General features: G+C 50.5%; 1 protein-coding gene across 6 annotated transcripts; it reads right to left on the bottom strand.

Annotated features, from left to right (window-relative positions):
• Positions 1 to 66: 66 nt before the first annotated feature.
• On the bottom strand, positions 67 to 22346 carry Mov10 (Mov10 RISC complex RNA helicase). Of its 6 annotated transcripts, none has more exons than XM_052179571.1 (21): positions 22032 to 22346; positions 21617 to 21799; positions 10047 to 10250; positions 9592 to 9881; positions 9214 to 9475; positions 8177 to 8311; positions 7809 to 7977; positions 6430 to 6584; positions 6008 to 6184; positions 5732 to 5879; positions 5269 to 5427; positions 4952 to 5055; positions 4705 to 4802; positions 4400 to 4616; positions 2835 to 2952; positions 2494 to 2685; positions 2294 to 2368; positions 1360 to 1485; positions 1194 to 1282; positions 821 to 942; positions 67 to 739 (listed from the first exon to the last, which is right to left on the bottom strand). In XM_052179571.1, the coding sequence occupies exons 2-21, from the start codon at positions 21751 to 21753 to the stop codon at positions 648 to 650; spliced, it is 3069 nt and encodes a 1022-aa protein (XP_052035531.1). In that variant the 5' UTR covers positions 21754 to 21799; positions 22032 to 22346; the 3' UTR covers positions 67 to 647. The 6 variants fall into 6 exon arrangements, with proteins under 6 accessions (XP_052035531.1, XP_052035530.1, XP_052035533.1 ...); XM_052179570.1 differs by having other exon boundaries at positions 21617 to 21834; positions 22032 to 22345; XM_052179573.1 differs by having other exon boundaries at positions 9592 to 9827; positions 22032 to 22147.
• Positions 22347 to 22702: the final 356 nt, after the last annotated feature.

Genomic DNA, 22702 nt, shown 5'->3' with positions numbered 1-22702 from the left:
CTTGGCTGTGAGCCTGGAGTCCCATCTTTTTCTCTTCATTTCCAAGTTGCTGGCTAGGCTGGGCCCCAGTCTGCAGAGGCAGGACTGGGGGCGGAGGCAGCAGGGGACAGGGTGGAGTCTAGAGTAAGCGATGAGGTCATGTTTGGCTGACTGCCTGGGTGGGTGAGGGGAGTGGTCTGTACCATTGGCTAAACATAGAAGCCTGTGGGTGGCTTCCTTGTCCATTGGGTTTCCTCCCTTAGACGAGCTATGAAGTGGCGTGGCTCTGGGCAGATACCCTCCTGGGGGGTCATCTTGGGGGCACAGGAAGCAAGACCAGGCTGATGAGACATGAGCAAGAGGCTTTTGCATAGAACAGCATTTTGTTTTTCTTGAAGCAGCTCAGCGGTAGAGTGCCTGCCTAGCTGATCTGAGGCTCTGGGTTCAGTCCCCAGGACTGCAAAGGAGAGGGTAAAAGCTTTCTTCCTCCCCCATCCTCCAAGTTTTAGCAGCTTGGGTGGTCTCCCCTAGCAGAGGAAGGGGCAGAATGGTCTGGGCTGTAAACTCCCAGCCTTCCCATCTCTTGCAGGGACAGGTGAGCTGGGCTCTGGGTCAGGGACAGGCAGCAGTAAGGCTTGGCTGGTGTGAGAAGGCAGGCGGCTCTGTCCTCAGAGCTCATTCCTCCACTCTGGCTCCACTTGTAAGGGCAAGCCCCCTTCACCCTCCCGCTCCTGGGGGAGATGCTGGTGATGGCGGGGCCCTAGGGAGAAGAGAGACATGCTTGGTTCTCCTGACCTCTTCCCAAACTTCACCTCCTTGGCCCACCATGGCCCATCTGTACCTGAGGTAGAGGGGCTGAGTTTGCTCAGACCTTGGAGCAAGTCCTGTCCCTGCTGCAGGTCCAGTTTGGCAGGAAAGGGGCATCCGGTATATCCCCCGTTTTCTTTACAGAACTCCAGGAATCTGTGGGGTACAGGACATCGGCACGCATGGGAAACTGCTGGGGAGCGGAGTCTGGAGGCACCCGCTCAGCACTGTTACATCTGAGGCAGAGTTGCTCCACTTCACTTACTAATACAGGGCAGACACTGTGAACACCAACAGATCTGAGCATGAAGGGAGTAGTAACCCAGTGCGCAGTAAGGACACTCCTGCCCTGGATTGGGGCTCGTGGTCCCTAGGAGCCACTACATGGGCTGGGTGGGAATGCTTACGTTTTCCAGTCCGGGTCGTGGCCTAGAAGGAGGGGGTTGCCCACTACGATGAGCAAAGCCTTGGCCCGGGTCACAGCAACATTGAACCTCTGGAAGGAAGAAGCAGTGATGTCATAGAAGGGACAGGCCCCGTGGAAGGATTCACGCCACCCACGAGCCTGCAAACCTTGGGGTTCTTAAGGAAACCGAGGTTAAAGTCTAGATCCAGCTGTACAAAGCTCTGGCTGCTTCGGACGGTGGAGATGAGGATGACGCTGCGTTCTTGCCCTTGGAACTCTTCCACAGAGCCCACCTAGAGTGCAGAGGCAGGGCTTTAGATCAGAAAGGCCTAAGAGGAACCGCGGTGACAGACTTGCTCTAGGGGACAAAGCTGCCAGGGAGGTACAGACGAGTACTGGTACTTGGGGATGAGTAAGAGGATCGCAGAGCCCGGAAGAGAACAGGAGGCCTGCTGTGGAGACCTGAAGGACAGAGCCAGTTATGGGGGGGCTGCGAGGAGGGGCCCGGAAACTGTTCAAAGCAAAGCAAACGGCGGCACAAAGAACAAGTAGAGTTCTCATCCCCCGAGAGAGCCACCAATTTGGTCAGAATTTCCAAGGGAGAGGCCAGTAAGTCATAAAGCAGCCGTTTTCAACCCTGGCTCCACACTGCAGAATCACCTGTGAATCTTTTTAAAACAAAAACAAAAAACAAAAACACTAACAACAGAAACCCCACTAGAGCCCTCGCTCTGCCTCCAGGTTGCTATGCTAGTTGGCTGGGTGGGACCCAAGAAGTGGCATTATTAAATTTCTGTAACCTGCATCAATGTTGAGTCACCCCTTCAGAACAGTTAAACTACAGAGGAGGCTTCGAGATGATATCGCAAGACAGGCATTATCACATGACAGGCGGGGTTGGTTGAGGGAGTTTGGACTTTATCCTTAGGCAGAGGCCACACACCTGACTGATAACAGACAGACACGGGTGCTTGTTAACGGGCAGGCTGCCAGGTTCCACCTCAGAATCACCTGGGGGAAACCCCAGTTCCACTCTGAGTAAACGGTGGGACAGGACACAGCACAGGTCGAGATAAGGGGCACACGAGGGAGTTACGTTACCTTCAAGTCTTTGATGTCATCCAGTCCTCGAAGTTCTCGGTCAAGTTTTGTGATGCAGTAACGGATTTTTTCTACCTGGAGGGAGGGATAGGTGGTGCTTCTCTCATGCCATCATCCTCACACAAGAGGGAGGCAGAGGCAGGCAGCTGGCCAGGGTGTGGCGGGCAAAGAGGGAAGGACTTTTGGACTAAGAGCCTGACCTGCTTCCGGTACGGGGAGATGACGCCCACACTTCGGGGGCTCAGGCGGGCTTTACCCTTCTTGGAGGAAGGGGCCAGGAGCAGTTTCAGATACGATGTCACAGTAGCAGCCTCCTCAGGGTTGAAGAAGGATGGGCTATTGCCCTCTCTCTCATCTTTGCCCATTACACCGTGGAAGATGATGGGGAAACCCTGGACACCACGAAATGGAAGGAAACCTTCAGGCTCATCTCCCTGCCTCCCACCCTCCAATCCAGCTAGGGAATCAGGGGTTCCAGGCCAGAAGAACAGAGGGAGGGCCCTGTGCCTTCAGGAGGGAGCCCTGCCCTGCTAGGCCTCACCTGTTGAGGCAGCCCCTCCCAACGGCAGAAGCGTTCTCGATCCACCACGTCAGCACAGGCCTGCAGCTCTCCATCATAGTACAGCTGGTTAGGGATGTCCAGGATGGTGGGGTGAGACCTGGGTGGCAGGAGGAGAAAGCAGGGTCAAAGGAAGACTTCTTAGGGAGCTCTGCTTCATGGGCTCCCCACCCCAGCCTCTGGCCCTCCAGCCATGCCCAGGAACATTCACTGGTGTCAGCGGCTGCGAGCCACAGACAGCTAAGCCCAAGGCGGCTCTAATAAGCAGCCTTTTAAATTCCTTTTAAGGAACCAAGAAATTAGGACCCAGTCTCAGATTTAAGTTTTATCTTTGTATGTTTGTTTCTCTGTGTAGCCTTGGCTGTTCTGGAACTCACTCTGTAGACCAGGCTGGCCTCGAACTCAGAAATTCGCCTGCCTCTGACTCCCAAGTGCTGGGATTAAAGGCATGTGCCACCACTGCCCGGACTAAGTTTTATCATCTATTATCACCACTGTTAATTATGTTATACCCCCAAACCATTAAGTATTGACACAAAAGCATCTACAGAACTTTTACAATCATCACTGAGTGGCGTGGACAGTCATGCTATGCCATGGGTGTAATTCTCTCCTTCCAAGTGAGTTCACTGGTTTGGGAGATCCAACTTGGGTTACTAGGTATGTATAGCTATTCTTTTACCCACCCATCTCACCCTGCCTTTTTAGACAGCATCTTACTGTGTAGCACAGTTCAGCCTTAAACACTCAGTCCTCCCTGACTCAGTCAACGTCCAAACGCCGGGATTGCAGGCATGTGCAGGCACAGCCCAGTTTACATTTACCAAACTCTTAGAAGATTTATTATTATTTTTAATTATGATTTTTGTGTGGGTGTGTCTGTGTGTGGATGTGTGCGTGTGACCAAGGAGGCCAAAGGTGTCAGATCCTCCAGGGACTGGAGTTAGGAGGCTAAGCCACCTGACGTGGGTGCTGAACACAAGTTCTCTGTAAGCCTCTGATGCTGAGTGTGGGTCCAGTCCCTCAGTTACCAGACTCACACTCACGTCTACAACTCGCCAAAGCACATAAGCTGGTGTGGGTGGGACGCACCCACAGTCCTAGCTACTCGGGGGCTAAGGCAGGACTGTTTGAGCCAAGACTTAAGATCAGCGTGGGCAACACAAACAGAGCTGGGGATGTACATCAGGACATCAGATACTTGAAAGCAACGTGTGAGGCCCTGGGCTCAAGTCCTAGCACCAAACAAAAAATAAAAACCACAAGTATACAGGCCTCAGTTGTCTATGTGATTCAACCAACAATGTTTTTAAGGAAAGCTGTATGCTCCCCGACTTTCTCATTTCTTGTTCGATTGTGTAGAAACCTAGATCCATTCAGGCACTTTCTGGTCCGATGACCTTCAATATGCAGATAAACCGTTGGCCCAAAAACCTGCTAAGTCCTAAAACAAGCAGCTGTAAAGGGGGCTACAAAGAGACCCCACTTTTCCAGCTAACAGTCACTTTGGTGGCATGGGATGAGCAGCAGGGGGGGGACGGTGATACCTGTAGTTGCGGAGCAGTTTGGTGATGAACTGGGGGTCATAGCCATTGGGGCCCTTCTTATACAAGGAGTTGTAGGTGAGCAGACGCTCCAGCAGGGAGTAACCGAGTCCATGCTTCTGGGCCAGCGGTGACCGAAGCACGGGCCCCAGCTGCCGAGGGTCTCCCGCCAGCACCAGCTGCCCTCCAGGATTGCCCGTTTCCTTGACGTCCATCAGCCCTGGGAGGCAGGAGGAGAAAGGTCAAATGATGGGATCACCAAATCAGTGTGGGGTGCTGTGCCTGGAACCCATCCTGAGCCCCCTCACCTGCTATGGCCACCAGACTCTCAGGCTCCATGCAGTGGCCAGCCTCATCGATGAAGATGTGTGTGAAGTGATCGATGGGAAACTGGGCTGACGCCAACCTGGGAGTGTCAGGCCAAGCAGGGGTCATTCCCAGGCACTCAGCTACCACACCTGAACTCTGGCCCTTCAGGTTACCCTGCCCTCAGAAGCCCTTCCTCTTTCCCTAGAATACTTTTCTTAGCACTTAATACACACATCCTTTACTTACCTGCTGGCAGTGATGAGGGTGGTAATTAAGACCCGATACTGTTGCAGATGCTTCTTAGCAGGGTACACATATTCTCCCTTCTTAGGATCCCAGTTACAGCAGGTCTATGGGTTACAAAAGCATCGGAAGTCAGCCTGGCTCTCCCCTTTTTCATGTCTCCCCCTTGGCTCTGGACCACTTATTTACCTGCCTCCCCTCCCTTTGCAACTGAAGTCCCCAGAGGGGTCCTGACCCACCCAAAGTCACACAACAAGTTGTCAAGTGCTCTGAGACCCTCCCAGACATCCACCGTCTGTCCCCTGGCCCTCCTTACATACCTTAATGTCCTCGGGCACCATTCGGATGTCCCTGCTGGGGGCCAGGAGCCGGTAGATGGAACTGGGCAGGTGGACCCGGAGCCGCTGACAGAGGAGGTCAGCCCCTGAGTTGGATGGAGTACAGGCCAGGATGTGGGCTTTGGGCAAGTGCTTTACTACCTGAGACAAAAAGATAGTCTGGGTAGACATGTTCTGTGACAGGCGACTCAGACTGTTTTTGCCTCCCAGATGCCTGCTAGTCCTGATGACACCTTAGTGTTGGAAATCAGTAAATTCATGCCTGCATATATACACACCAACACTCAACAGTCATCATGACTCTAATCCCTACATCCTCTTTGGGTGACAGTTCAAGTGAAGGAACATTCAGTAGCTTCTGTACTGTAGGAGGCAGTACAGTTGCAGACATATGCTGGAGGCTGCCTAAGCCAGTATAGACCTCAGGATTATGTTCCAGCCTCACCTGTTTGATGGCCTCCACTAATGTGACAGTCTTGCCGGTACCTGGAGGCCCAAAGATGATGTAGGGGGCAGGCCGGGTGGTGCCCCTCACAATGTGCTTCATGGCCTGCAGCTGCTCAGGGTTCGACTCCAGACTCCGATCATACAGCCTGGCAGGCAAAGGGTCCAGGAATAGGAACTTGAAGCCATCCAGTATCTCAAGAGGCTCCTAGGACTCCATTCCCAACATCCATACACCCCAAGTAGCCCCAGGGCCCCTCCCTGCCCACAGTCTCACTTGAACTTCACATCTGAGGGCAGCAGCGAGACGCCACGGGAGGCCACAGGAAAGAGCATGGGCCACAGCACCCAGCGCCCAGTCAACTCCAGGGCCCGGTGCTGGACCCGAAGGGGCTGGCGGTTGAAGGTGAAGTTCACCTTGAAGGTCAGCCCATCCACGAATCGGCTCAGGAGGCTTTGGGAAAGAATCAAGTGGCAGAGTTGTAGTTAGGGGGAGTGGGTAGTAAAAAATCAGGACCCCCTCTACCTCCCATAATCCCCCTCCCTCCCTTTTCCCCAAAAAGGTCCTACAAAGTTTTCTGGGAGAGGAAGCAGTTCACACAGCCTGTGAACTCTCTGCCCAGGGTCCTAGTCTCTCCAACAGCAATACGTCCGACAGCCAGGAGGTTGCTTCCCTGATTTGGTTCTTCTAACGCTCACCTTGTAGAAAAGCTCAGCTTGACACGGTCCAGTTCTACCTTGTGCACGAACCCCTTGTAGGTGACAGGGTCCTCCTGCTGGGTCTCAGAGGACAAGAGGGCATAAAGGTGGTCGCCCCGCAGCACGGAGGGGCGGCTCTCTGCCACACCAGGGACCTGCAGGGTATGAACAAAAGCAAGCATTTGCACCCAGTGGGTGACCACTGGAGGGCCTCAGCCCCAGGCTGTGGCCCCACAGCTCCAACTCACCCCAGCTTTCCTCTACAAGGCAAAGCACGAATCAGGGAAAGGACCACAGGCTGCTAGAGGCATCTAGACAAGGAACCCAAGAACCCCAGAGTAGGATTTTAACATGCTGCCACTGTCCCCAGTCCTGCTAGCTGCTTCTTGGTCAGTTCAGTTCCAGTTCTGCCTTTAGCACCTTGGTGCACACTCCTTGTAATAACCTTTACCTCATCATCTTAGCTGTCTCCCTTCCTACCTGCACTCTTGTGCATTAATCCATTCTCATGAGTGAGTCTGAGTTTGTGTGTATATATTCAAAATATGAGGGCTGGTGAGATGGCTCAGTGGGGCAGGGTGTCTGCTGCTAAGCTTGACCCGAGACCTACATGATGGTGAGAGAAATCGGACTCCTGCAAACTGTCCTTTGACCTCTACATGTATGCTATATATGTTGTATACACACAAAATAGATAGAAAGGTAAGATCTTAAAAACCAAAATGTAAACATTTGCAAGGGGTCTCAGAATTATCTAATAAAGCTGGGAAAACAAGGGACTCATCAATGTCACATAGCCAGCAGCAAAAATCTAGATTATAAAATTCCACTACCCGTATGAACTGAGTTTGGTGGGCCATGTCTATAAACGCAGCACTGTGGTGGTAGACACAAGAGGACTAGTCTGGGCTACATGGGACCCTGCCTAAAATAAAGTAGAAAGAAAACACACGCCAGGCGGTGGTGGCGCACGTCTTTAATCCCAGCAATTGGGAGGCAGAAGCAGGCGGATTTCTGAGTTCAAGGCCAGCCTGGTCTACAGAGTGAGCTCCAGGACAGCCAGGGCTACACAGAGAAACCCTGTCTCGGAAAAAAAAAAAACAAATCCAAAAAACAAACAAACAAACAAACAAACAAAAAAAAAAAAGAAAGAAAAGAAAAGAAAAGAAAAGAAAAGAAAAGAAAAGAAAAGAAAAGAAAAGAAAACACACTGCCCTGATCTGGCATGTTTTGGGGAACAGGAATCTCACCCTGCCCCTTGTCCATACCCTCTGAAATAGGAATCATTCTTGTATGTTTGTTGGGCTGGCCTATTTACCGTTACCTCCTTTAAGCTGACTGGCAGGGGCCCACCCTCCCGACGGCAGGCCGAGCCTAACCTCCAGTGTGAGCAGCCTGGGGTTCTTGTCCACAGGGTCCCAGGTCATGGGTACTGACTCCAGGTCATAGTGCCGGATGTCATGTTCCATCTGCAGCTCCTCCAGGTGCAGCAGCAGCCGGAGCTTCACCTCATAGTTCCTGGATTTCAGGGTTGTCTCCAGCTGGGCCCTGTAAGGACGGTTGAGTCGCAGCAGGACCATGGTGAGGCAGACAGTCCCGCTCCTCTGGAGTTCTACCCTGTTGTTCATACCCACACTGAACATGCTGGGGTGCTAAGGACTGTTCCAGGTGAAGCAGTCCGTGAGCACAGACAGGGAGGCGCTCATAGAAAGACACGGGAGCACATTGTACAAGCGCTGGCACTCACTTGATCTCGGCAACCTCCTTGGGGGAAGTGAAGATACTTGGTCCCTGAAGAAGGGTAGGGAGCAGCTGCCGGAGGCGGACGGGTGGGTAATAGGTCCCCAGGGCCAAGCTTAGCTCTAGTTCATAGCCCTTGGCTCTGTGGGAGGAAGAAAGCACGTCCTAAACACAGAAACACCTCATCCTCAAAGACTCTGGACATGCCCCATGGAGCCTGCAGGAGACATGCCTACTGACTTCTGTGGTGTGGTCAGCAGCCACCTAGGGATGCGGGACTCCCCAGCTCATGCGGCTGCCTGGTGATAGGTTAGACCACTCTCATTTTTGTAAAACCCAATACTTGGGAGTATTTAAAAGAATTATTTTGTGAGCTGGATTTGGTGGCATAGGCCAACACTTAGCAGTAGAAAAGAATGCTAAAGGTTTATGAGTTGCAGGCCGGCCTAGGCTACATACCCCGACTCTTAAAAATACACAAATGTAAGCAATATATATATATATTTCTTCTGAAGAAATATATTTCAAATAAGTAACATTCTTCTCATTCAGGGACTGTCAACTTTAACTTTTTGGTATATAATCTTTCAGACATCTTTTTTTTTTTTTTCTGAGAAAGGTTATTATATAGCCCAGGCTGGCTTCAAACTCCATCAATAGCCAGGGTTGACCCTGACCTGCTGCTTTTGAGTTCCTAGTGGTGGCATTATAGGCATGCATCTATATGGCCTTTTGATCGGGTGTGATGCTGGGGATATAATCCTGGGTCTCTCACACATGGCATAATGTTTATCCTTTTATAACTTTGTGTGTGTGAAGAGAGTGCCAGGGCCCCTGGAAAAGGCCTACAACACACGGCCATTTCCCTCCACAGGGTAAACCCTGAAGAGTCTTCACACCGTGCTGGGATCTGCTACTCTGGCAACTTGCTCCTCTGCTATGAAAGGGCTGCGACCCAGACGAGGGAGTAACCAGCAGACGGGGAAGGGGGCTCTGTCTCCTGGCTCAGTCTTCCCAAGTGCCCACGCAGTCCTAGCTAGTTACCGGTCGGGCCTCTCTCCCTCCTCGATCCGGTTGGTCTGCACAGGGTTACTTGTGAGCCGCGGGGGGCGTTTGAAGGGAGTTGTGGGTTTCAACTGTGCAGCCAGAGGGCTGTGTGCGACGGCAGCCAGGAAGCGGGCAATGTAGAAAGTCTCTGCTCCTTCTGCTCCCGACTCCCCGGGTCCCAGCAGCTCCCAGAGGACAGTGGCTGGGAAGTAGCCCACGATGCTGGTCTTACAGTAGACATGGAGTTCATAGCTTTCACCTGGAAAAAGGTAGCCGAGTGAAGCAGCGACCCGACCTAGCACCCCATCACCAGGAAGGAGGAGCCCACTGTACAGAGCCCGCCTGAGGCCAACAGCACTGCGGAAGGCCACTTACCCGGGCCCAGCGGGCATGGCAGGTCCTGTTCTCCATGGTAGAAGACAAACTGGGGTGTCCAGCAGAGGGGGAACAGGTGAGTGAGGGTGACAGGCTTGGTTCCTCCGTTCCGAAGCCGTAGGGTTAGTACCTCTTTGCGGTTCAAATCCAGGCGGATAAGGAGCTGCCCGTCTCGGGCTTCATGGGGTCCCTGGACCTCCACGTCCACCCCATGCTTCCCATGAAGATACTCAGCCCTGGGGAGGAGTGGGAGTCGGAACGGTGAGGGTGGACCTCGGACTGAAATTGACCTGGGAAAGGTTTTAGGCTTAGGAACTTGACAAAGTGTCAGATGTGCTTGGGAACTACCTCTACCAGGGATTAATTCCCTGCCTCTCCTCCTCCCTTAAGGGGGTGGGGCTTTACCCACGTTCCCTTGCCCCCCCTGCCCCTTCCCAGGGCGTACACTCACGCACCTGTCGTGAAAGATCCTGGCCAACAGTGATCTGTGTTGTTTGCTGATGTTCGATCCCGGCTTTATTCGCCTCTTTTCTGGTAACTGCACATCAGCCCAGCGGTCTAATTTGAAGAACCTGACCCGAGTCTTGGTAACGAAGGCCAGATTTGCAATCTTCATTCCATACAGCATGGAGGAGAAGCCAGGGGCAGGGGTCCCATAGCTGCCAGAAGCAGAGGATACTGGGAAGTGAGGGAAGGCAGGGTGGCTGTGGGAAGGGTCATGGGGAAGCCCTGAGGGCTGCTTTGTGCTGGGGGGGGGGGGGGGCTCGCAGCCCTGCTTCGAGGCAGGAAGGGACTCGTGGCAGAGACTCCAGCTAGGGATGCTAGGAATTTTTAACAACTTAAAGCAAGGCACTGGGGCTTTCCAACACAAAATAATCGGCTTAAACAGCACTGTGGAGAAAAGTCCAATAGTGGGCTGTTGGCTGGAAGACTGAGGGAAGACAGAGAGAAAAACAGAGTCTTTTTTTTTTTTAAATAGGGAACTATTTTGGGGACATTTAAAAAAAAATGCAGTGAAAAGAGCAAAGGCTCAGGGGAAGCTGAAAAAGACGGCTCACAGGAATGGACAGGGCCCAGACTGTGGGGAGGGCCGAAAAGGGGCCAGAGAGAGCAGGGATGTCCCGAGTGTGGGCAAGGTGGCGGATCGGACAGCAGTTTCCGCCGGAAGTCAAAGGGTGCAGGTGGAACCCAGGCAGGAAGGGAAAGGATCCTTCTCCCGAGATCAAATAGCCTGGCTTTGTGCCTAGAGAGGTGAAGACAGGAAAAGCGGTCAGCAAGAGAGCCCCACGCTCAGCACCTGGAGTTCAGCGTAATCCCCTCCACACACACACTTACGGAGGCGTGTCAGGTGCCGGGCACTGCCCTTGCAGCTGGGTGGCTGGGTCCAAGCTACCAGACCTAGACCCAGACCTTGGGGAACTCTCGGAGAGCACCCAACCATCCCAGCGTGGTGATGGGGCCTACTTGCTGACTGCCCAGAGCAGCTCACTGGCCCAAGCCAGGGCACCGAGGGCTGTCTGAGGCAGGGGCGGGTCTCTGAGGAATGAGTGGGCATCGCTTGAGCAAAGGCAGCACAAGTCGAGCAAACGGATGGGTAAGTACAACAGGGCTGTGCACCTCAGCTGCTTCGGCTGGGCCACCCCACCCGCACTTGGCTTTCCTGAACTATTGAGATCTGTGGAGAAGAGAGCTAAGAGTGCTACCTAGCATTTGTGAAGGTTCAACCCTTAGTTCCCAAACCCAAAAAATTAAAAACAAACAAAACAGAGAAACAAAAGACCACCCAACCCAACCCAACCCCCACTCTCCACTACCCCCAAAGACAAATAAGATGGGGACTGATGACCTGCCTTTAAGGGCTACCATGAGGCTTACTTGAGGCACTGACATTGAAGGAAACCATTTAGTCCAGTGCTTGGCCCAAAGTAGGCCTCAGTAAGGGAGAGGGATGGTTAGTGTCACATACAGTTGGTTTGTACTACAGTGAAACGTTCAGAGAAAGGGATGACAGGAGGTGGCAGAGATGGGCAGAGCCAGATAGTTTTTTTCTGACAGGCCAAAGAGCCTGGCCTTGACCCTGCCGTTCATCAGCCCTTACTTCGCTTTCTAGTATCCAGGAGACTGAGATGGACCTAAACGCATGTTGTACTTGATGAACAAAGTCAAGATCTAGAGGAGTGATAACCTCCCTCAGTGTTTGTTGGGACTGTTGGGTTGTTCCAGCCTATCCTAGCAACTGTGTGGTGATCCTTGGTATCCTAGCAACTGTGTGGTGACCCTTGGTAACCCATCACTGGGCTACATTAGCCCAGTCGATTGTAAGAGCACAGTTAGGTCCTTGTGGCTCAGAACATCTCTCTCTGTGTCCCATACCTGTTTCTCTGCCTCTCTCCTTCATCCCTAGAAAGGAGAACGGTACGATTCAGACAACACTGAAGAGGCTATGATTTCTTTTTAAAGGATGGTTAAGTTATTTGAAAGCACGGGGAGAAACGCTTGGTTGACATAAGCTGCTGCTGTTAGTGTTTATATTAGTAGGAAGAGGGAGGAGCAGTCACGACTTACTTTCAGCCCTTGTCAGAGGCTACCCTGCGGTTACAGAACCACTGCAGTTGGTGGGTTTTAAGCAGGGGAGTGGCAAGATCCTATGTGTGTTTCAGATCACTCTGGCACCAGGATTGGAGGATGGATATGCTGGAGGCAAGACTGTAGGTAGGGAGACTGGTTAGAAGAAGGCCACTGCAGTTGTCTGGTTAAAAGATACCATAGGCCTGAATGAGGCAGTGATGAGACAGACGAGGGGGCAGATGTGATCATATTCAGAATGCAAATGAGCAGAATTTGGTGACTGACAGGAGGGAGACTAGAGAGTGGAAAGAGGGAGGCATCTAGAATACCCAAACCAAGGACTTTGGTTCTGGGACTCTCGCTGAGGAAGGAGGTAGGCAGTCAGACGGACTACACTGGACACATTGGGTTTGAGATGCCTGTGGTCCAAAGGCAGCTCTGGTTATGTGAGGCTCACACTAAACTCAAGGTCAGAACCTAATAATACTAGGGAGTTTCTTGATACTAGTTACAAACCAAGGACTCGTGCTTGGGACCTCCCCTGAGAGCTCTAGTAGTCTTCAAACAGTCAAGGCCAACACAGGCAGGAAGAGAAGAGAGAAGCTTCGAGAGGGAGAAGAATCAGAAGAGAACCTTCTAGAACCAGGCATGGTGGCTCACACCCATAATCCCAGCAGAGGCTGAAGACCACCCCAAATGGAAGGTTAGCCTAGTCTGTATAATAGGTTGTGATTATACAGTAAGATACCCCCTCAAAAACAAACTAGGCTAATGCCAGCACTTGTGAGCAGAGACATGTGGATCTTTGTGAAGTTTGAGGCCAGCCTGATCTACATAGTGTAACTACATAGAGTTCCAGGGTAGCTAAAGCTACACATCAAAAACAAAAAAACCAACCAACCAAACAAACAACTAACCAACCAACCAACCAATCAATCAACCAACTAACCAACTAACCAACCAACCAATCAATCAACCAACCAACCAACCAACCAACCAACCAACCAACCAACCAACCAGAAGGTTGGAGGAAATGGCTGAAAGTCACAGTGCTTGCTGCCCATCCTGACAACCTGAGTTTATCCCTGAGCCCCATATAGATGGCAGGAGGGAAGAGCTGACTCCCAGAAGCTGACCCGTGACCTCTACACAAGCACACACTAAATACGTGTAATATAAAGAGGAATGGAAATGGGATATTGAAATGGAGGAGTCCACATTGAAAAGCATGATTGAAAAAGACAGAAGATGTGGTGCTATGTATGTGAACCTACCCAGGTGTAAGTATGCATGCACAAGGAGAAATGAAAGATATTCGTTGGAAGTGTTAGGGCATTTAAACGAGCCAGCATTGGACACAGTGTGAAAGGCCTTCACTCCAAACGCTTGCTAAAGTAGAGTGCACATCCAATTCTTGATAAGCGCCCCTAACTCTGTACACACACACAGGCATCATTCTGTGACAATGCTTTATGATGTCATCTTCCTCCTGAACAGCGGCAGAGAGGACCACAGCGTTAATTTAAAGGTGTAGTCAGTTCTCCGATAACAGAAGCAGGCTGCCACAGCTTTTGATGTTATAATAATCACACACACACACACACACACACACACACACACACCCCTTGTACTTTTAAACAAGATACCCTCTTGTTAGTAGACTTTCTGGGTTGGCCAAAGAGAATAAATACACTTGTACAACTTAGGTAAAAAGGTAATTTCCATTTGGAGAGAGAAACTGACCTCCAACTCACAATCCTCCTGTCTCATCCTTTCAAATGATGAATTTATGGGTATATGCCACCAGACCCAGCACAACAGAATGTTCAAAACTGCCTCCTAAACCAGCTGTACAAGTTTCTGTTCTCTTTAGTACAAGTTTCAGACTGCCCTTTCCCTAGTCCCTAACATCGAAAAAACTTGCACCTTTTTTACATTGTTTTTAAAAAAAAAAAAATTTCCAGATTAGGTCTCTTGTAGCTTAGGATAGCCTCAAAGTTCTGATCCTCCTGTCTCCACCAAGCATATCATGCATGTCTGGCAAGTTTAAAATTTTTTTTATAAAGTATCTTATTTAAATTTTTAGTTCCTTGATCAGTCATACAGCCCACAGGGTCTCACTATGTAGCTCTGACTGGCCTTGAACTTGAATCGATTCTCAATGGTGAGATGACATCGTACATAAACTTTACCTAGCTTGTCTGCTGTATTGCTTCTAACACCTGCCTGGTCATATCTACTGTCTTTTTTTTTTTTTTTTTTTTGGCTCTGTTTCTGTTGACTGTACTTCTGGCTTTGACTATCTCCTCCCATGCTGGGTCAATCAGAGATCCAATCACTCACAACTCCATGTTGCACAAACCTAGCTAACCCTTATGGTAGTTGCAAGGGCATCAACATCCCCTCTACCAGCAGCACCCCTTTTCCAAGTACTTACTGGGTGCTGTGCTAAGTACCCAGGTGTATGACTCAGCCATTTCTCACTTTTGCGACAGCAGCCAGTACTGAATACTGAGTAGCAGCCCACGCTGAGTCTAGTCACCCATCCAAGGAGCTGCAGCTATTCCCATCAGCGTGCCTCAGCAGGCTTTCCTGACTAGGCAGACAGCCTCAGTCTCCACCACCTGCCCTGCCTGGTCTGCTGTTGTTTGTTGCTCTAATGACCGCTTTAAAAAAAAAAAAAGGCCAAAGCCAAAGCCAAAGCCAGCCCAACCTGGTATCAGATCTGGAAGTGATCTTAAGGAAGATCTAGTTTTACCAATTCAGGTTGCAGTTCTCATTAGTGGATCAAAACCAGGCTTGGCTTTGATTTAGGATTTTTGAGACAAAGCCTAGGTATGTAGCCCACACTACCCTAAAACCTGTGTCCTTTCTGCATCTACCTCCCAACCACTGAATTACAGACAGGAGCCATCATGCATGGCATCCCAGTACGTTTGAGAGCTGAGGCAGGAGGATTGCTGCCAGTTTGAGCATAACCTCTATTACACAGACCTAGATTTCCTCCTCCTCTTTCATGTGTGTGTGTGTGTGTGTGCACACGCATGTGTGCACAACCAAGAGTCAATACTAGAATAGAGTATATAGCTATTGTTTCAGGTAGACAGTTTAGTTTTGTTATGTTTTTTGAGACAGGTTTCTCTCTGTAGCCCTGGCTGTCCTGGAAGTTATTCTGTAGACCAGGCTGGCCTTGAACTCAGGGATACCTCTGCCTCTAGAGTGCTGGGCATGTGCCATCACTGCCTGGTGAGCTGCTGTGAACAGACATAGGGCCCTGAGAATAGTGCAGTTTTTCCTGGGAATGGAGGGAGGACAGCAAACCAGGCTCCATGAGAGAAGCCAATGGCGTTTTTTTCTTTCCTTTTTGGTTCAGTTTGCCTTTATTCTTTTCTTTTCTTTTTTTTTTTTTTAAATATTTATTATATGTAAGTACACTGTAGCAGACACACCAGAAGAGGGCGTCAGATCCCATTACAGATGCTTGTGAGCCACCATGTGGGCACTGGGATTTGAACTCAGGTCCTTAGGAAAAGCAGTCAGTGCTCTTACCCGCTGAGCCATCCCTATTATTTTCTTTAAAGATTTATTTATTTTATGTCAGTACAGTGTAGCTGTCTTCAGACACACCAGAAGAGGGCATCAGATCTCATTACAGATGGTTATGAGCTACCATGTGGTTGCTGGGATTTGAACTCAGGACCTCCAGAAGAGCAGTCAGTGCTCTTAACCACTGAGCCATCTCTCCAGCCCCCTTGCCTTTATTTTTTAAAAATTTATTAAATTATTTTATTTTACATTCCAAATGTTGCCCCCTTCCTGGTCTCCCCTCCCAGAGTTCCTCACCTCACCATCCTTCCCCTTTGCCTGAGAGGGTGCTCTCCCCCGTATTTTATTTCTAAAACCTTTATTATGTCAGTATCTTATTTCGTTGATTTACTTTTGATTTCTTTAAAAAGATTTATTTTGTATATACTGTTCTGTCTGCATGTACACCTGCATGCCAGAAGAGGGCATCAGACCTCATTAGAGATGCTTGTGAGTCACCACGTGGTTGCTGGGAATTAAACTCAGGACCTCTGGAAGAGCAGTCATTGCTCTTACCCTCTGACCTCTCTGCCTATTGATTTTTTAAATTTATTTTTATTTCATGTGAACAGGTATTTTGCTATATATGTATCTGCACCACTCTGGTGTGCTTGGTGCCTGCAGAGACCAGGAGAGGGAGGGTACCAAAAGGTCCCAGAACTGGAGTTGTGAGCTGCCCTACGGCTTCTGGGAATTGAATACAGGTCTTCTGTGAGAGCAACAAGTGCTCTTAATCCCCGAGCCATCTCTCCAGCCCCTGCTTTTGAATAATATAATTTGTTCTTTGAGAATTTCATACATGTATACAATATACCTGGATCACCTCCCCCCAACTCCACCTCCCTGAACTTTCTACCAACACATCTTCCTCTGCAGTTCATGTCTTCTTTCTTTCTTTGTAAACATTCACTTTTCTTTATTGTATGTGCAGAGCAGCAGCAGGGGTGTGCAAGAGGGCAACTCTTGGGCGTTGGTTCTCTCCTTCCACCAAATAGGTCCCGGGATGGAACTCAGCTTGTCAGTAAGTACCCTTAGCAACTGAGCCATCTCCTCAGACTGCAGCCCACCCTAAAACATAACCCATCAAGCCCCCTGTGGTGCCATCCACTGGAACGTGGACAACCTACCAGCTACCATTGCCCCAAAGAAAAAAAATGAGCCTTCCTTATCCAGCAGCCATCAACCCTTAGCTAGGAGTGGGGCCTTCCCCACTGATGCTGAACTTTTGTGGATGTAACACAGCCTCTTGTGAGTTCATGGGCTTGTCGGGTCCGGAAGACAGCATTCCACAACACCCCTCCCTCCTATCTCCAGGCTCTCATACATTTCTGACCCCACTTCTCTGATGTTTCCCGAGCGTTGGGTGGCAGGTGCTTTTGATTTTTTGAGACATGGTCTTATACAACTCAGGTTGGCTTAAAACTTGCTGTATGCCACGAACAACCTTACATTCCTGATCATCCTGCCTCCTAAGCTCAAATGGTGGTATTATAGGTATGAGCTACTAGGTCAAGCTGTCAATCTTCTAGTTTGAAAGGAAGGCTTCCATCTGTAATCGCAGTAGTAGTACTCAAGAGGTTGAGGCAGGAAATTGTCTAAAGGCTGAGGCAAAAGAATTATCTCAAAATTTAGGCCAATCTGGGCTACACAATGAGTTTCAGACCAGCCTAACAGGGCCTTGTTTTACCACCCTACCCTACCAAAGGGTGAGGGGGTGGGGGAGACTGACAAAGCAAAACCACTTCCTTCCATCACCTCCTGTAGGCTCCAGCTCCTGCCTTCTGTTCATTCAATATAAATTCCTATTCTTCCTAGCAAGAAGATCCCAAGAACTCCCGAGAAGGGCGACGTGCTTGCTCTAGCCCGTGCTCTTAGAATTCAATTGGATTCTGTAAGCACTGACTGGGCATCTACTACATACAAACTCTAGGCTGAGGACTGAGAGCTGAGACATACAGTACTTCCAAAGCAGGGGACTTGAATGTGTGGTGGGGAGGGCAGGAATGGACTTCTAATGAGATGCAGTGTCATCTAGTTGGAAATAGGCTATATACCCACTGTAGAAAGAGCTGTGAGAATCTAGAGGAAGAATCAATTAATCATGGTCTGGGTTTAAAGAGCACAGTAGATCAGATGAGATGGCTGGAGGGGGAATGGAGCTTTGCCATCAAACCTGTTGAGCCAAGTTCAACGTGCACGCGCGCGCGCACACACACACACACACACACACACACACACACACATACACACACACACACAGAGGAATAAATGTAAGCAATATAAAAGAAATTACAAATGTAACCCAGCCCAGATTGAGTGTGTGTGAAATGTTAATGCCCTGACTCAGTGAATGCCTCAATTTTAATTGACTGAAATAGCATGAAGACCAAGTCTGGAGTGTGTGTGGAGTGATAAAGCCTAGTGTCAGATAAAGTGGTGCTGAAGGCCTGAGCTAAAAACGACTTAAAAACCCTGGTCTGACAGCTAAGGTTGGGCTCGACGTGCTGAGACGACTCATTCCTGGAGCCAGCCCACAGATTCCAGACACCACAACTCTGGACCGAGGCTCCGGCTGGGATCCAAAGCACCGTGAGGAAACGCTAGGGTCTTACCTGCGCTTCCACAGGTAAGGTTTACCAGACCAGAGGTGAGTGTGTGTGTGTGTGTGTGTGAGAGAGAGAGAGAGAGAGAGAGAGAGAGAGAGAGAGAGAGAGAGAGAGAGAATGCGATCCCTTTAGGTTTATATTTGTTCATTGTTGCTCCTCCGAGTCACTGGAACTTCGTTCTCTCACTCTTAGCCACACCCCTAAATCTGACTCGAGGCACACACCCTCCAGCACACACACACACACACACCACCCACCCACATGCACACGCAAGCGCGCACACACTCTCTCTCTCACTGAAGAGGAAGGACTGAGGATGTTAATTCAGTTTGTAGCAGTGGTCACCTGGCACACACAAAGCTCTCTCTCTCTCTCACACACACATACACACACACACACACACACACACACGCACACGCACACTCTCACTGAAGAGGAAGGACTGAGGATGTAAATCAGTATGTCGCAGTGTTCACCTAGCACACACAAAACTCTCTTTTACACACACGCACACACACACACACACACACACACACACACAAACTCTCTCTCACTGAAGAGGAAGGATTGAGGATGTAATTCAGTTTGTAGCAGTGTTCACCTAGCACACACAAAACTCTCTCTCTTTCACACACACACACACACACTGAAGAGGAAGGACTGAGGATGTAATTCAGTTTGTAGCAGTGTTCGCCTAGCACACACAAAGCTCTCATGGGTGGAACCCTAGTACTCGAGAGAAGAGAAAGCAGGAACTCACGGCCACCAAGGTTCGGGATGCAAAAGACCCCATTAAAAGGGGTGGGGATGCACAGGCCACCATTCAAGTGGAAATCTCGGTCTGGAGGGCAGCGGTAACGCCTATTACTTCTGCTTTCTGGTGGACTCTGGGAACATTCTACTCACCATGACAGTATCTAAGACATTCAAGTCAGATATTCCTCATTTTTGTTGAATAGGTCTCCTGTCAGGACATAAACCCCACACTCTAGGCTTTCTTCCTCCTCTGTGCACTCAATCTTTTATCTGTCCTTCAAGGCCAAGGTCAGTCTCCAGCTTTATTTGGGTAAAATACAAGTGCAAACAGGTAACGTTTCCTTAGGGCTACAGAGGCTGCTCAGTAGTGGGGCTCTTGCTGGCCTAGCAAGGACAAGGCCGTGGGTTCGAGCTCCAGCACTGTAAAGTAAACCGAAAAAAATAGGAGCAATGCCACTGTGGTGGGAGGGGTGCCTGTCATTCTAGCACCCAAGAGTCGGAGGAAGGAAAAAAAATCAGATGTTCAAGGTCAACCTTGGCTACTTAGTAATTTCAAGGCTAGCCCAGATTACCTGAAATCCCGTCAGGATCAGAGAGAGGATGGCTCACTCCCTGGAGCTGGATTCCGGACCATCCAAGTTAGCAGCACAAGCATATTCAGCAACTCAGAACTGCTTATGACTCCAGCTCTGGGGAATCGATGCCCTCATTTGGCCTCTGTGGGCACTTGCACATACACAGTGCACACATGTACACATAAAAATAAATCCTAAAAAACCCACCAGACCCCAACAACAACAAAAGATAAAAATCTGGGGCTGGAGACATGGCTCAAGAGCGCTGACTGCTCTTCCGAAGGTCATGGGTTTAAAACCCAGCACCCACATGGAGGCTCACAACCATCAGTAAAGAGTTCTGATGTTCTCTTCTGGTGTCTGAAGACAGCTACAGTGTACTTACATATAACAAATAAATAAATCTTAAGGGAAAAAAAAAAAGATAAAAATCCAACAGTATAGCAGCCAGGCATGGTAGTTTAGGTCAAACCTGCTATTCCTGAACTTGGGAGCCTGAGGCAAGTGAGAACCACTTTTAGTTCCAAAGTTTGAGGCCAGCCAGTATGGTTATAAACTTGTCTAAAATAAACAATAATCCTGATAAATTAGCTTAGTGAGAAACTTCCCAATCAGTAGATCTGATCGACTTCCTCACCACCCTCCTCTTTTCATAAGCAAACTTCTGATCTATTATAACAAGAATTGCTCTGGGTGTGTGATGTTTCCATTCAGTAAACAACTCCCAGATGTCCTCTATGAATCCCTAGCCATCCGCTGTATTTGGCATGAAGGGCTCTCTTTCCCCTACCTCCAAAGTACTGGCCTTGTGTCCAGAGCCACACGGCACTTTGTGGACATGGGTGATCGTGTGGGAGGAGCTGTGTTGACTATCCATCCTGTGGTAAGTGCTCTTTGCCTTCCTTCATTTTCCTTAGCATCATTTCATCCCGCTGGATGACTTACTATAGACTATGCTGTATGCATATTATACCCAGTTGTTTGCTGAATAGTTTTCATCTGTGTGTTCCCCCAGTGCTCAGCACAATGTACAGCATAATACAGACCTTTGCCTGTTTTTCAGAAGCCATTCAAGCCTTTTACTGTTCAAGACATGTTCGTGGATAACAGTAATATTCTGGTCAACGCGGGCAACCCCTACCTTCTCCCCTAACCTCAAGCCACACTACCATTATTAATCCAGTCTAAGCCTCGCCCCAAATCACTTAACAGCAGCCAAATCTCACCCATACTAGCATTTTGGTCAGTTGCAAGGGAAATCTCTGTTTATTAGTGCACCTCTTTACACCCATTCCAGCTAATTGCTTCTTCCATCCAAGGCAGCAGCCTGTTGATAGAGGCGTTTCTGAAGCACACGTCTATGGTTTGACAGAAGTCTCTTTGATTTTTTACTTGGGTGGTAACAGGAAAAGGAAACCAAATATCTTCAGCCATGGGGAAAAGGGGCCTCCAGGAGGCTGTCCCTGGCCCTGGGTCTCCATGGAGAAGCCACAGGTGCTAATGGAGGTTTGACTGCCTACGCAGTTTGTGTTCTTTTCTCCCTGAAGCTCCAGAGATTCTCCCGCCTACCCTGGGCCTCTTCAGCTCTCCCGCAGCGTGGACCCTGCAGGCAGTCTTTCCTTACAAGGGGGCGGGGATCCCCGCTTAGCCCGCGCCCGCAGCGCCTTCCCTGTGGGGCTCCCCTCCCCCACCACGGAGCCCGGGCGGCCACGAGCCGCGCGTGGGCACCGACCCCTCCCCGCCTGGCCGGGCTGTGCAGAGCGGGCGGGCTAGGGGTGGCGCTGGCTGGGCGTGGGCAGGCGCCGGAGGAGGTCTGCCAGGACCAGACCGGCCTGATCGGCCCGGGGCTGCATCCCTGTGCGCCGGCGGGAAGGTGGCCCCACCACCCGGGGCGCTGGCCCCACGCCTTGGGGCCCGCGGTGAGCCGGCCCCTACCTGGGCTTGAAGTCGCGGTTGTAAATCGTCCGCAGCCGCTCACGATCTGTCTCCAGGTCCAGTCCACGATCGGCCAGGAAACTCTCGAACCCCTGGCCGGTCTCCCGGAGCTTTCGGCAGCTGAACTTGCTGGGCATCGCGGCGGCGGCTGCGGCCCAGGCAGGAGGGTCCGTGGAAATGAAACTGAAAGTCGCCGCCGCGGTTTAGAGTTGGCTGGTCTGGGGTGAGGGTGCAAAGGGGAAAAGCCCCCTACCTCTGACGTCTCGGGCCAGCCACCTTCTCCCCGCCTGCCTCCCCTCCTCCGTCCTTCTCCTACCTGAGCCTTCCTTTCGGTCTCTTCGTCCTATCCCCTCCCCCTCTTCGCATTAACTCTTTCCTAAGGAGTCTGACCCCTCCCTCAGGGCCCTCCCCTTACCCCAAGCTCCCTCCCCTGGCTGCGAGCCAGGATCCGAACGTGGCTATCGCCTGGGGCCCCCTAAACAGCCTCGAGGACCTTGGAGCCTCTGCAAGGGCTACTCCCACGCCCACTCTCCAGAGCCTCGGGACTTAAAAAAGCTGCAGAGCAAAGGGCAGGGCCCTGGCCCTGGGTCGACAGCAGCTGGACTGGGGCCGCTCGTCCAGCACCTCCCCCAGACTGCCAGGGACAGAAACCAGTACGGAAGCGAGCGGCACGCCCCCTCCCCCATTTCCCTGCTCTGGCTTTCCAACACCGTGGAAGGCAGAAGTCAAAGTTGGGGGGTGGAGGGGGAGCAAGTGTCTCTAGATAAAGGGGTGTGCGTGTGGGAGAGCGGGACAAAAGCTTCAACCAAGACCCAGTCCTTACTTTTCTGGGCCACACAGGCTTCATACTTCAAGGTTGGAGATTCTTGCCCTTGAGCTATGCATTTGCATACTTACTCCTCTCGGTTTGTGTTACTCTTCACTACTTATTAGTAAATCATAATTGACCAGCCCTCAAAAAAAAACTTTTAGCACCGCCCGAGAGCCAAGCAGGTTAGGAAATAAATGGTTAACAGAGACTTTAGTACCAGGAAAAAGGAGAAATTGACCAATATGCTTAGACAAACTAAGGGGTGGGGCTACCAT

The sequence above is a fragment of the Apodemus sylvaticus genome, chromosome 4, assembly GCF_947179515.1.
Source record: "Apodemus sylvaticus chromosome 4, mApoSyl1.1, whole genome shotgun sequence".
In the NCBI taxonomy this organism is placed as follows: Eukaryota; Metazoa; Chordata; class Mammalia; order Rodentia; family Muridae; genus Apodemus; species Apodemus sylvaticus.
The sequence above is the reverse complement of the archived record's forward strand: the minus strand, read 5'-3'. Positions and strand labels throughout refer to the sequence as shown.

Coding starts and splice junctions, on each gene's coding strand:
- Mov10 (XM_052179567.1), bottom strand. CDS start 21,982: ATGCGAAGAGGGGGAGGGGATAGGACGAAGAGACCGAAAGGAAGGCTC. Junction 10,251..21,616: donor AACCGCGACTTCAAGCCCAG/GTAGGGGCCGGC, acceptor TGCTTCTGGCAG/CTATGGGACCCCTGCCCCTG. Junction 7,978..8,176: donor AAGGAGGTTGCCGAGATCAA/GTGAGTGCCAGC, acceptor CCGTCCTTACAG/GGCCCAGCTGGAGACAACCC.